This window comes from Streptopelia decaocto (genome assembly GCF_964273445.1).
Source record: "Streptopelia decaocto genome assembly, chromosome: 2".
Lineage (NCBI taxonomy): Eukaryota > Metazoa > Chordata > Aves > Columbiformes > Columbidae > Streptopelia > Streptopelia decaocto.
Genome location: NC_138655.1, coordinates 55,976,877 through 55,991,606, shown reverse-complemented (window position 1 = coordinate 55,991,606; position 14,730 = coordinate 55,976,877). Strand labels below are relative to the sequence as shown.

General features: G+C 36.7%; 1 protein-coding gene across 6 annotated transcripts in view; it reads right to left on the bottom strand.

Moving 5' to 3' along the window:
• The window catches only part of CEP192 (centrosomal protein 192), a 67,432-nt gene that overhangs the window by 36,456 nt on the left and 16,246 nt on the right, over positions 1–14,730 (bottom strand). For 3 of the 6 annotated variants that reach the window (XM_082047080.1, XM_082047079.1, XM_082047081.1), the window contains exons 15-23: positions 13,604–14,645; positions 13,367–13,493; positions 11,785–11,956; positions 7,146–8,046; positions 5,541–5,689; positions 3,531–3,761; positions 1,925–2,050; positions 870–1,007; positions 583–646 (exon numbers count right to left, since the gene is read on the bottom strand). In XM_082047080.1, coding sequence (XP_081903206.1) covers positions 583–646; positions 870–1,007; positions 1,925–2,050; positions 3,531–3,761; positions 5,541–5,689; positions 7,146–8,046; positions 11,785–11,956; positions 13,367–13,493; positions 13,604–14,645 — 2,950 coding nt within the window. The remainder of the gene's footprint in view (positions 1–582; positions 647–869; positions 1,008–1,924; positions 2,051–3,530; positions 3,762–5,540; positions 5,690–7,145; positions 8,047–11,784; positions 11,957–13,366; positions 13,494–13,603; positions 14,646–14,730) is intronic. The other 3 variants (XM_082047082.1, XM_082047083.1, XM_082047084.1) reach the window with 3 other exon arrangements.

Here is a 14,730-nt window from a genome sequence, read left to right as displayed (position 1 = left end):
GCTACTGTCCAATCTTTATATACTAATGTTGTGCTGATATTAACAGAAGATCCTCCCATTACCCTGGCAACACTTTTTTTTTCTTTAAAGTCTCACAGATTCTTATTTAAGAGTTTTATCTTTCTGTCTGAAGTGGCTGAAACTGTCCCTAAAGCAAACAACAACAACAAATCTTAACATACTAGCCAAGCTAGTTCATGTATTTACTATTTAGGAAGCCAGAAAAACTCAGAGGCTTCTTCAAATTTCTCATCTGTTTTGCAACCAATACAATGTTTTCTTAAGTGATTATTTAATACTCTCAGCAAAAGGAGTAAAGCAAATTTCACACATCTTGTAGCAGATAACCACTGTGTACCATCTGATACTGAAGTAGAAATACCCCTGTTAACATCTAAAAGATTAAGACAAAGTATTCTGCCTCCCTCAGTTACTAAAACTGAAAGTGATATCCGAAGTACTATGACATACAAACCAAAGATGTAACGTTTAATTCCAAGTTTTCAGCCTGTTCCTGTAATTCTGACACATACATAAAAAGTCAAATTTGTTTTAATTGAAATGAAAATCAAATTGCTATACCTGAACAAGACACTTGCTTCTTAGGTGCATGGAACAGAACCCAAACCGTTAAAGCTTCAGGATCCTGAAAAAGAAATTGGTTGACTTATCTTACAAGATGGAGATAATTACTCAAAAATAAACAAATAAACAAACAAAAAAACAACAAAAAACAAAACCTAGCAACAAAACTATACTGTTCAAATAGGCAGACTCCCCAAAAAATCATTACTGTGAACTCAGACATTCAGAATCATCATTTCAGCCAGCAAGTAACATGAAGAATCAGTCAAGTACAAACTACTCACTTGCCCATCATAGCTTGCATGTATAACATGATTTAAAACTGATGGAGCTGCTGTCTGAGAAACTGCATCCATTTGGAGCTCATTAGAAGGATTAACTGGTTCCTTTGAAAATGTGAAGCAACGCCAAGCTACTGCATTCTGTCAAAAAAAATAAAGTATTTAAAGTATTAAATCTCTTATTGTCAATAACAAAACTGCTGAGAAATGCAAGGCAAGTAATTTGGAAAAAAGTAATCAAGGATTAGCGTGTAATTTCAGTTGCTATGTCATAGCCCAGCAAACCCTCTAAAAGTGAGGAACTCTTAGGCAGTAAATGGAGAGAAGCTGGAACTGGTTAGTATAAACCTAGAAGTTCAGCTGTTCAAGACCAAACCTCAGTAGTCACCAAGATGACCTGAATCAATCTTAACATAAGGCCAGTCCTTTCTTGTCCCCCCACACAAGGAAACGAGACCAGCTCTTACCACAGCACAGAACAGCAGCCAGCCTGGCCAAAAAACCTGAAACCTGCATTGCCACAGAAAAGCAGAGAGGAGCATATTGTAGCCTATAACACAGGCTGTTATTGTCCAGTGAGACACAAAGCAGAGAGCAAAGAGACCTGCTACTGCTCAGGAAGAAAAAGTACATTAAACTTGCTATGAAGCAAGTTAGGTTGCTTGTTTTAACAGTCAGCTGTTCCACTTGAACAGTAGAATACATGTCCAGCCTCTCAAAGGGAAGGTTCAGGTAACAACCCTTCTGCCATCTGCTGCCCTATGCTCTCAGATCAGGCCATACAGAAGCAGCAGTTCATGGCTGGGTTGTGAGAAATGAAACAAAAACAAAACCCACCCCACAAGCACAGAAAAAAAAACACCTATCCCAGAAGCGTTTCTGTTAGTAACATCATAGCTGACTCACATTTTATTTCCTGACTAACCAAAGATTTCTTGGGAATTTTACACCTAGTGTCCAAGGTATGCTTCTTAATGACAAAAACCAAAGTGTTTTGTTATTAACATTCAGTATTACAAGAAGTTAACTTTCATACATGGGAAGTTTACTGTACTTACTGCATTAATAATAAGTCTAATGGGCACAAAAGCATGTGTCTTGTTGATAAGTTTTAGCGGAAGAGCCTTCCAGCTGCCAGAAGTCAAGTCACCAAAATCCAGATAATCTCTTTTTCCTGTATCCACCTGGTTTTAAGGGAAAAACAGAACTTATAAGGAAGAGAAACCTCCAAAACACGCTACCATACAAAAACATCAGGAAAGTAAGGCTGTTGTTCACCTGTTCTATCCTGCGAACACCACACCTGTATATAATACACACCTCCTACCAGGGGTAGGAGTTGTCTAAGAAAAATGTTTCCTTTGATATCACAAGGAGTTGTATCCCATTGGCTTTCTCCCACATATTTTGCCTCAATCAACTAATCCAATCTTAATGTAATATTTACCCACCAAAACCCGGTGCACAATCAAATTACTTCGCCTAATTTAAAATTAAATTTAAACTATCATTATTGCTAGCAAGTAATGTCATGTCAGTTTTAGATAGATAAAATGCCATTTTAGCAAGTTAAATGTCAGAAAAAAAAAAAAAGACTAGTTAATTTTTCAATAGCATAACAATACTCAAGTGTTGTGATCTGCAGCAAAATACAGCTTTTTTTCTGGTATTTTTTCCGGTCTCAGAAATATAACAAGATATGCAGAGATTTAGTGCAGGGTTTAATTTTAAATTAAATACGAAGCAAGACTGACTGAACTATACCATGAGGAATGATGTTTTTTTGCTAAACTGTGTACTTAAAAAATGCATTAAAATTAAAATTTGTGGAAGAAGCATAAAAAGATTATCCATTCATATGTATTCAAATAGAATATAATTACTTTAAAACATACACTTAGCCCAAAGCAGCTTAACAGATCACATTAAAATGAACAAAAAATTGTTAGCTGTAGTTAACCACTGAAAATTTGAATTTATCAGTGAGGTCACAGGTTATCATGTAATTTGTTCCAGCACCTCCAAAAGTACCATTAAGCCCATTTCTGCCTGACCAAGCCCTTTAATTTAGGAATACATAAAACCAGATTTCATTCTTAATGTCACACTGTCTCCCACATGGTTGTTCTTCATGATAACACATAGGACAATTCATTTTATACATCCAAATTAATTTTTAATTAGTCCAAAATAAGAAAATATTCTCCGTTATAATAAATGAGCTGAAAGTAGTAAGTAACCAAGACAAGGCCTACTTGACATTAAAAATGAAGAAATCCTTACAACTGGAAAGAAATGTTTTCTGTTATATTTTAATGCCCAATGGTATCCAACATAGCAGATACTTAAAAAGCATTAGACATTTAAGAACTCGTCCATTCTTCTAATAATGAAAAAGTAATACTTTTTAATGTATTCTTTTCAGACAGTTGCATAATAATTCTTCATTTCCAGCTAGGTGCTTTTCCACAACTAAAACATCCCAGATAGTTGTAAGCTTATCATAAACATTCTCTTATATTCTTTCCTAACTCCAAATATGAGAAATTCCAGGTTCCTTTGAGGAACAACCTTTAATTCCTATTCTTTCCTAGTGCCATTAAACTATTCATAAAATTAAAAAAAACCCAGCACATACCTCCCCCCCCCCCAGTAGTTACTCACTTCTAAATCAGGATTTTCAGCAACTGCTGTCAGAACTACCCTACTCGCCAAAGCTTCTGCCTGAACAATCGTCTCGGCATCTGCAGAAACTGGCCAAGATGAAACATTGAGAATATACTGGAAGATCCCTGAATGACAAGGTAAGAAAAGTATTTTCAGATCGTTGGTAGAATAGGATCCTACGATGGTTTTGTTCTTGAAAACCAGGCATTGGTATTTCACGGGATCCACCTGAAAAACAAAATCTTTGTCATTTTCAGCAGACATCTTGCCAGAGGACAGCTTCTTTCAAAATACCACATTTAACTGGCACCACTGCTCAGCACAGAAATTTTGTATATTATTACATCTTTATATTCATGTCCCACTTCCATTTCACTCTACTATGGGCATTTTCTTCTAATTTAAGTTAGACAAGTCAGCCCAAAATGTTGCTGGACTTCCTTTCCAGCATCTAGTGAAAGATTAACACTAGGAATATAGTATTTATTACATTTGAAAATTAATTCATAAGTAAAATCCTGATTTTGAGAAAGAACATCAGTACAAAAAATAAAGTTCATTCTTAACAGAAATGTCAGTGGATAGAGGTCACCAGTAAATCCCAGTGTAGATGCTTTAAAGTTTATGTTGAACTTATTAATAGATAATCTTCACACAGGAGAGACAGACTGCAATTCATAATCAGCATATCTCAGAATTAACTTTACTGAGAAAGTATTTTTTAATTATATTGTGCAGCAAACAAACTAAATGCATATATTTATTCACAGAAACAATTGTAAATGGGACTGTCAACTGCCAAGTAATTTAATGAAAAAAGCACCTCCTGGTACAATAGAATCTCAGGTTTGAAGAGCTGCATAACAACCTTATGATACTGAGTAACTGGAAAAAATACATAAGAAATCTTAACTCTCATATATACATATATGTATGTACACAAACACAGAATCACGCCTTGGTGTTTTTTAAAGAGGAAATATTCAGGGAAAACAAGCAAAACCAGAAGTCATGCTCCTGGAAAGACACGTGCTACATCTGCTGGAAAAAATATACGCAAGGTGGAAATAAGGATTTATAAAACTTACAAACAATACAAATATATTGTCTGTCATTTTTCAGTAAAAAGGACCTTTAAACAAAACCAGCAAGAACCAGATTTTTAAAAGGAAAAAAAGCAGTAGTGCATAGAATCCACAACTGAACTGAACTGCCAACATCACTACAGAATTTCAAAAAATTGATTAAATAAAGATCAGTCCACCAAAAACTAATAAGAACATAAACAACACCTAGCTCAGAAGTTCCCAAACATCAAATTGCTAGAAGCTCATAATATATTATGCTTGTTCTGTTGTTATATTCCTCTCTACTAAGAGTATTTATCAGTAAAGAAAATTAAATTATACTAATGGACATTTAATCTAACTCATTCTCCTGTTCTTGAGATCATTTACCTTTGGAACTACTACTATGCTGACAGAAGTAGATAGAATTTAACAAAATTGAAGTGCAAGGTGCCCAATCTGTGGCCTACAAGCCACATATAACCTGGAGAGTAACCCATCCAGCTTGAAGCCTGCTCCAAATATTTCTTCTTCTCTGCCACACAGGATCTCCCTAATTTCATAAAAACTGGGAGCAAACTCTACAAAACATTTCAGCACTAAGAGTCCCCAGCATGGATATTTTCTTTTCTAGGGCTGAATTTTCTTGCATACAAAGGTGGGAATGAACAAGCAGTAAACTCACACCTACCACAATTTACACAAGCAAAACAATTCGGCAAGTCAATTCCCTCATGTGGCATTTACGTCCACTATTACAGCCCCTTGGAATAGGTCAGGTGACCTGGCTGAAAGAAGGTAGCACTGGTTTTGTGCATATTAACTATAAAACGGGAAAAATCTGCACAGATCTGTACAGGGGGCTCTAATTTTACATATAACATCTGATAAGATTACAGCATTATGCCTATAACTTTATTGAAAAAAAACAAACTCTTACCTTTACCCCATTCACTGAAACACTGAGTATTCCAATGCTGACCTGCAACCACCGTTCAGTTGGATTAAAAATGCCAAGAACTGTCTGTGATGCAATTCCCACACAACAGGCATTAGGGAACTTCAATTCCTCTGGTACTTTTATATGTCCTTTGGAAGAAAATACAATCCTGTTAGTACCAGGTACCCAGAAGCAAATCAGCACTCAGGCTGTCATCATGTCAAGTCCGTAAACTCATTAAACAAATTCTTTGTTATGGAAACAAAATGTTCAGCTCCTACAGTTTTCATAAGAATGTTTTCCATAAGCCTGATACTCAGAATTTCAAGCAACTGTTTGTAATTTGCTTCTTGCTTGGAGTTCTAATATCATGAACAAAAATATTCACTGAAGTAGCATATCCCATGCAGACACTAACCCACAAATACATGTATTTATGTATAGATATATATACTGTGTATAATATAGAAAAAATAATAAGTGTTCACAGTTTAACCAGTCCCAGTCCCACTCAGAAAATATTAATATCAGTATTACATCAGCTTTAAAACATTTACACTGACCAAAAAGGATTTTTTTTTTTTTTTTTTTTTTTTACCAGAGTATAACTGTTCCCCAAAAAGGTGTTCAGGAAATTTTTGCTCCAGAAAGTACTGAGTACTCCTAGAGCAGATTTTTGCTGTAGAAGTGTGATCATCAAATCTGTCACCAAATAAAAAGAAAACCTGCTTCAAATATTTTTACTTCCAGGAAGTCCTTACTTCCAAAATATTCAAAATAACTCTTTCAGCATAATTGCAACATGATAATGGCAACTCAAAACTCAAATGGAGATAAGAGTTCTCTGGCACGCCAACAATCAATCTTCATTACATCTAGAAACACACTAATGAGTACTCATGTCAAATAAAAAATTTCACTTCTCGGTTAGACACATGGTCACCTGAAGTAGTTTTAGTTACTTGAGCAACAAGCTTTAAAATAAAGCCACACACTCTTATTCCCCTCCAAAAAAGAAAGTCTAGCACAAGTATGGAGGTGAAAATATAAAGTAAGACTAGCATCACTGGAAATTCAGTTCAAAAACTCAAGTTCACCAAAAATGAAGCTTAGACTACATAAATATTCAGAGTTCAAAAATATCTACATCTCCACGCTCCTTCTCAAATTTCTCAGCTTAACTGACTGCTAATACCGAGTTAAGCTAGAGACAGAAATTTCAGAATTCTGAAACTGAATTTCCAGAGCACAACTTGTCTTGCCTAGCATGAACAGCAGCTAAGATTTCCTCCTATGAAAGACAGTGCCAGATCCTTTAAACAAATACAAAACTACCAAATGCTGAAGCAGAATACTGAATTTCTTCTAGATTGTGAAAAATTTCTTTTAAGACCACTAGCAGGACCGTAAGAATAAACATTGAATTCCAAGAACATCATTAAATAAGGAAAATTATCAATTCCACTTTTTAAAATAACAAAGCTTGCATAAAGAATAACTGCGGCTACACTTAGTAGTCAATTTTATTTACTGTATCTTAGCATCAACATTATCACCATTCTTGTCCACAGCTGTATTTTAAACAGACTCTAAAAACACACTTACCAATACCAGGTGACTTTAACAACTCCCACTCACTTCTACCAGCTCCAAGAGGTTGTCCAGTACATGATTTTATATTTAAGATATTCTCATTCCAGGAAGCAGAATGTGGCTTACAAAGAGAAGCTGCACCCAAAGAGCCAGGACCAATATTTGGACCTATAGGAATTCCTGCTGTAAGTGGATTCTCAACATGTCCTGCTGGGATCCCTGAGCAAGGAAGCCCTGCTGGAAGACCAAAACCTGCCGAGTTGCAGCCATGAAACCGAGACAAAACTGTATTTCCACTCGATGGTATATTTCCCACATGCTGTTGTGCAAATGGAGCTGTTGCAAGAGGAGGTCCTGTAAGCAATGTGGGAACAGAAGAAGAAACTGCTTGACTGTCAGAGGTAGTGACATGGGATTTAAAGCTTGAAATGAAAACATATTGTTCACCAGGGGAGTTCTGATTGAATGGCATATAAGTGCTTAATCCAGGAATAACAGGTAGTATATTTAAGGCTGGTAATTCTTGTCTCTGTGCTGTGTTTGTTTGATTCTGCCACACTTCTTGTGCATCAACTTTAAGAGAAAGTGGCTGAAGGATGAAGAACTTACTTGGTAAAGCTGATTTAAGATGGTCTAGCTCTTCATGATTTCCTGCCACATTTGAAGGAACAGATGCAAGGTGCTTTCCATTCTTTGGAAAGCCTTCTTTGGACAGTTCTTGACTCAGTGCATCATCAAGATTTCTTTTAAGACCAGCAAGTTCATTTTCTTCTGATTTCTGTTCAATACTAAGCAGTGCGTCTTTTCTCTTTCTTTGACATAAGTGGTCTTCCAGATTTTCATTTTTATGTTCCTGCAAAGGAGTTGGGCTGGCTCGAATTATTGTTGTGCTTAGTTCACTAGCATCTTCATCCTAGTACACAAATACAATACGCAGTTTTACAAATTTTAGAAAAGCAAATAGGGTACATAAAACAAGACAGAGCTTAATACTGGTATTGCTATCCAATAGAAACAATCCAGTTTGTCAAGTCTTATCTGAAGTTTGGCTTTTGTAACATCTGTGGCTCTTGACCTTGAAATAAAAAGCCTGCAACTTCAACCTGTTTGCTATCTAAAGTCACATTCTAGACAGCTGTTCTTTGTCTGGCTGGGATGGAGTTAGTTTTCTTCACAGCAGCCTCTGTGGTGCTGTATTTTTAGATTTGCGAACAAAACAATGTTGATAACCCCCCAGTGTTTTAGCTATCACTGAGCAGTGCTTGCACAGTGTCAAGGTCGCCTCTGTTTCTCACTTTGCCACTCCGGCCAGTAGTCTGGGGATGAGCAAGAAAGAGGGGACAGTTAGGACAGCTGACTCCAACTGACCAAATTGAAAATCTACACCATGTAATAAAACCAGCAATAAAACTGGGGAGGAATTTTTCCAAAGTCGCTGTTGCTTCAAGACTGGCTGGGCATTGGTCTGCTGGTAGCAAGTGATTGCCTTTGCATCACTTTTCCCCCTCCCCCTTCATTTATTAAACCATCTTTATCTCAACCCACAAGTCACCCACTCCACCTTTTTGCCCTTCCAGTTGCCTGCTCCAATCCCTTGTGCCACCAGCTGGGGTCAAGCCACCACCACCCTAGGCATTGATAGTAAAAGAATGCTCTGCTCTCTGAAGTTACCATTGACTAGAAGTTTCCATAGGGCCAAAAATGTTTGACTTTCTAGGATTTGTAGAAAACCATTCTGCGGAAAGGTAACTGTACTATTAAAAAACAAACAAACAAACAAACCACTCACACAGAAACACCAAACCACACAAAAGGAGCAGACTCTTAAACTCACTGACAGGCTCACAAACATTATTCTAAAAAACAGAGACCTGCAGTGTGTTGTCTTATTTATTGTGTTTGGATCCAATACCAGGAAGATTTTCACATTTAAAAATGCATTAATCAATCCTAAATAGCAGCATCCTAGTGCAGTACAGATAATTTCTCTCCTTATTCTTTATGATGCCTTTGAATGCCAAGACGCTCATTAAGGTCTAAGTTTCATCTAACAAGAAGTGAGAATCCCTCAAGTACTAACAGTCCGCTAATGAAAAGCTGATGTCATTAGGTATCAAATCTGTACTTAGGGTTTTTACTAAAAGCCAATGACCTAGAAGTAGTAAGTTACAGTGACATCATAGCAGATTTCTGGAGGAAAAAAAACCCAACAAGAACAACAAAACAATCACCACCAAACACAACTGCATGGCCCTGAACCAAATCTCTAATCAAAAAGGATTCATTTGAGATACATGAAAATGCACTGACACAAACACTTTCTTTGTACATTCACACAAAAAATCAAAGCCCAGAAACCTTCCATTTTGGCAGGTATGCACAGTGTAGGTGAAATGAGCACACAGAATGTGTTTCAAGAACTTTCCTACTGGGTTAACTGTCAAAAGCAGAATTGATTACACTTTGTAATGCACTGTTCATGGCTACTAACAGCAGCATCCACACTAATCAGTGGCGGAAGACTGACCATGGGAGAACCACCCTCCCACAAGTGGCATCACACTTGGTAGACTTTGCAATACAATGGATAGAACTCCAGGTATCTCCCCTACCAATCTGGAAAATGAAAGCGTTCTTTAGTTGTGCTACAAACGTTATTTTTTTTCTTGTAAAGTACATCCAGATCACAGATTCAATTTTCAAAGTAATTTTTAAAAGTTTCAAAACCAGAACCAGACAGTGTGGTATGAAAGCAACCAGACATCAGCTCAGGACAGGCTTACCTACAGAACTCCTACACAGGAAGAAGAGAGATACAAAAAAAGATAATGAGTATCTACAGCATAAAGCAAATGTTCAGCTTAAGTAAATAGGACCTGGGAGGCAGGGAAAGGCATGTGAAAGGGAAAGGAGCTGTTCACAATGTTGTAGAAAGGTAAGCTGTGAGTTGCAATCCTTCAAAAAGGGCATTCAGGGCCAGCTGCCTGTGGTAACACCAGGTCAAATCAACCACACAAGTAAAAAAAAAAGGCAACCTGACCCTAGCATTAAATGGAGAGGGCACTACTGGTTAAAGAGATTATGCCATACTGGGTATTCATATGTGAAGATAATACCAATACAACCATTCTTGTTGTCTGTAAGAAGCTTCAGGCAAGGGACAAGAAAGTGGCTCTTCTCAAGTACAAATAAGACAGATCTCTCGGTCTCTCTCAACATGAGCAATTACTAACCCAAAGGAATACATTAAGACTGCAGCATGATACATGTGACTTACAAATGTACTCAAGATACTAATATAAGACTTCAGGAAAGTACTTGAGGATCTCCTTGCTGACCACTCAAACAGCACCATCTCTTCAAGACAGGGGGACAAACTAGTATGCAGCCAGTTACACCAAAGCATCAAGAGCCACTCATTGCCATGAGATGACGGGAATCTATAACCACATGCATTTCAAATGTGAAACAGACCCAAGAGGCAATGCTATGCCAGCACAGACAGCAAACAAATACCCATTTAAATTTGCCCTTGAGTTCCTTCCTACAGGACCGCGATTCACACTGGAAACATCAGGATGGAAGAGAACAGATATTCCCTGTGTAACTTGAACAACTAGACCTAAAACAAAATGGGCTATAGGCCAGAGCACACACTTCCTTCTTCTTGATGCTTTCAGCATGAGAGAACATTGCTGCTGGTGGAGGAAGAGAAGGCTTCACTAAGCTTTCACTAGCTACCAGTCCTCAAGAGCCTCATCCTCTGCAAATGAAAAAAAAAAGGTGCATAGTAAATAGCACTGCTATCTCCTGTGATAGAGAAATCCACAACTGATAAAGATACTACAAAATAAATGCAACTGCTGAGATTTACACAGACATGGATGCTGTCAGAGAGGTTTTTCAGCTTTGGTTTTTAAAGTTCCATCCACATTTCCAAACACTTTAGAAGGAAGGATGCATGACAAAGATTTCAGATTCCAAAGAACCCATGCATTTAGATATAAAAATGCCAATTATCTTAATCAGTATAAGACTGCAAGTCTGAACAAAAGTTTCACTCTCAGAGTACACTTTTTGCTAAAGCTGTAAAAACAGTCAGAATGACTTTCAGAGGTAGAAAATGATAGCTTCAGTTCTGAAAAAAAGAAGTTTAGCTGAAAGACATATTTATAAAAATTTCTCCAGGTGGGGAAAAAATATTCTCCTAACAACTGAAGCTGTGCAGAAAGGGAGCCTCAGGGGTGATTAAATCAGATATAGATCCTACAAACTACTACTGGAACACTGCACTGCATTCCAAGAATGGAATGACTTTAAAAGGAATTGAGGAAAAAACAAAAGGGGAAAAACACATTGACTAACTTTTTTCAAAAGTCAGTAGTTCTTTGAATGTTTTACTATGTTTATGTTGATTAGAATTTGTGCATTTAACACAATCTATTTCAGAACAGAAATTTCTGAAAGTCAAGAATGGCGCAGAACCTTTTCCCTATGCACAGCATGTCCTAAACTGTTCTGAAACCCTTATGGCTTTTCTAGGATTATTTTGACCATTCAAGGATTAGTTTTAGGGTTTATGGGAAGGTGTTGTTTTGTTTGTTTTAAAGAAAGGGAATTAATACATACTTACAGTTCAAAATTTCCTTACCCAGTATGTGTCTGGATCATGTATTTCAGCTGTGTTCTTAAGGGTAATGTCAGATGCAGAGACATACGTTAATCTGCTTATGCTAGGACTTGAGAAAACTGACTGGGGCAGTAGACTCTCTTTGCAAGAAGATGCCTGATAACGTGACGTGCAAGTAAACTCAGCTTCAGATCTGAAAAACAGACTCAAAGTATGTCAATATTAGAATATATTTCTAATGCAGCCCCCAAGAAAAATCAATGCTACACATTAGCTATACTATTCTAAAAGTCAACTTACTTAGCCATTCTGTCTAGTACAGTCAACAGGAATGAGAAATCAGGTCTCAATCAACCTTTACAAGTTCTGTCTTTCATGTACATAAAAATCATTTTCATTGGATATAAATCCATAAGGCAAAGCATCAGAGTTCCACAACTGAACTCAGTTGTTAAGGTCACAGAAACAACAACTTATTAAAATAAAAAAGGTGAATCAATATACTTGTATCTAACTAGATAGAACAATGTCAAAAAAAAAATCATTCAATATCTCAGGTACCACACATTATTATTTCCTATTCACTGCTGAGATTCTCTTCATTTCACACACCTGAAAACACAGGATCTATCACCACTTTGTCAAACAAGAAGAGATAACATGAAACCAATTAAAGTCACTGACAATTTTAACTGGAAATCCTAATGTCTATATAACACACTTATAAAAATACATATACTTCTGCTCATTTTAACCTCACAAAAATGCCAGACAGCCTTTAGTTCTAATATCATGTGCAATACCCTAACTATGGTCAAATATCAAACAGTGAACTTAAAATTTAAGGCAAAGAAATCAGTTGCCTCCTCTTTTTATTAAAATATACATAGCCACTGGCTACTGGTGATGTTTTTTTGTTTCAGACTACAAAAATCAACTTGGCTGTAATCTTATAGTTTATATAACACTTATTGTTATGGGACCTCATTTAAAAAAAACATCGCCCTTTCAGTTTTTAAAATCTTAGACACTAGTAGCAATTCCAAAATACAAAATGGTCAAAAGCAATACAAATAATTCTACCCATTCCCTCTCACAACAAGCAGTGGTGTGAAGCAGAGAACCAAACTGAGTTAAATACTTGCAAGTATAAAAAACACATTTTCATTGGCCTATACAATGTCAAGCTTTGTTATCACATAATTAACACCATAACCCCCAACCAAGTAGTATGAGTTACACTAGAATAACAATAAATAAACACAGCATTTATAGCTCCATTAACACAAAGTTTTATGTATCTGACTGGCTATTTCGTACTCTTGCATTATTGGATAATCCTGAGCAGAAACAGCAACAATGTTCCCATACAGCATCTCTGTCTCATCAGGGCAGCGAGGAAAAATAAAGTTAACAATTCCTTAGACTGCCTGCCCATACACATAATAGAAGCAAACAGAAAGCTTAGTCCAACAATAAAGTCTTAGCTTAATAAATATCTTCTATAAACAGAGATCAAGGACAACAATCAAACTAGAATCTGATCCCTCAAAAAACCTCATGAAGCATTAATAATTCTTACAACCTGCACCAAGACATTTACCCTGAAAATGCTGTTCCAGAAGCCTCACTAGGAGAAGAGTGAATTAGTGGTGAAGTTGAAGGTCTGAAGCTACACTGATCATCGTCTAGAGGCTGCAAGTCACATTCAGGTAGAATGGGTTTATGCTCTGGTAAATAAACAGAATTTAATAACAGTATTAATTTAAGCACGGGGAACAAGTCTACTGTAAAGAAAAGGCTTTTCAGCAACTGGTTACATTTATATAGGTTTACTTACCAGTACTATTCTGGGAGGTTGGGGAGAGCTTCTCAAAAGTTACATGCTTCACATTCCCACCACAATCAGTACCGGCATCTTTGTTTCTTTTCTCTGTTTTTGCATTTTCCTTCTTTTCATCAGTGTTCAACTTCTGCTTAGGCTTTGCTTTTGTAGGACTTACTGAGACATACTGACTAGATTGCTTGTCAGGTTTTAAGTTGTTGACTGACAGAGTACTTCCTGTACTTCTCTCCACCAAATCATTACCTGGTCCAGGAACAGCATTCGTTGCTTCATCTACTGTTCCTGCATCTTCCCTGATGCAAGATCTACCAGTGTGATCATTGGTCTGGTAAGTAAGCGGACCTCTCCGTGCCACTTCCACTTTAGCTGCTAAATGAACTCCACACATCTGTGCTTCATTTCCAGTAGGTGAGGTCTGGGTATCAAGTGTATCTAATCTAAGATCAGCATTCACTGACTGTAAATGCTCACTATTTACTAAACCAGATAACTTTTCTGAATATTTAACACTATTTGCAGTTACATCTTCATGGCTGGGAACACCAGATGGACTACAGAAATTCTGAATATTGTTTTTTTCATTAAAATAATCCACAAATGGCTTCTCTATTTCTTGCTGCTTGCTATGATTATTTATCAAGTCTTCTGACAGAGTATCCTTATTTTTATCTTTGTCCAGTAAAAAGGCATCAGGCATAAAGTTCTGTACAGATGCTTCATGTTTCACAATGCTCTCATATTCACTTTCATGTCCAATCTCATCTGTTTTTTTGAGGTATTTTTCCATATCAAATTCTCTATTTTCCACAATGCTGGATAAGACCTGATTAGTAGAGAGTTCCGTCTCTTTAACAATTCCAGGAAGGAAACATGTTCTTTTATTTTTTTTAGAGAGTGCCATCATCATAGCAGCTAGCTGGGAAGGATCAGCACTGGAGGAAGCATTAGCAATAGCAGATGCAATAGTACTAATACTCAGGACAGAGTCAGAATTATTAGATACGTTGTCTTCAAACTTGTCTTCCTGAATTCCACCCTACAAGAAACCAATATGACTTAAGCACCAAATCAAGACATTTTTGTTTATTGTTTTGTTTTCTGTGTTTTGTTTCATTATTTTG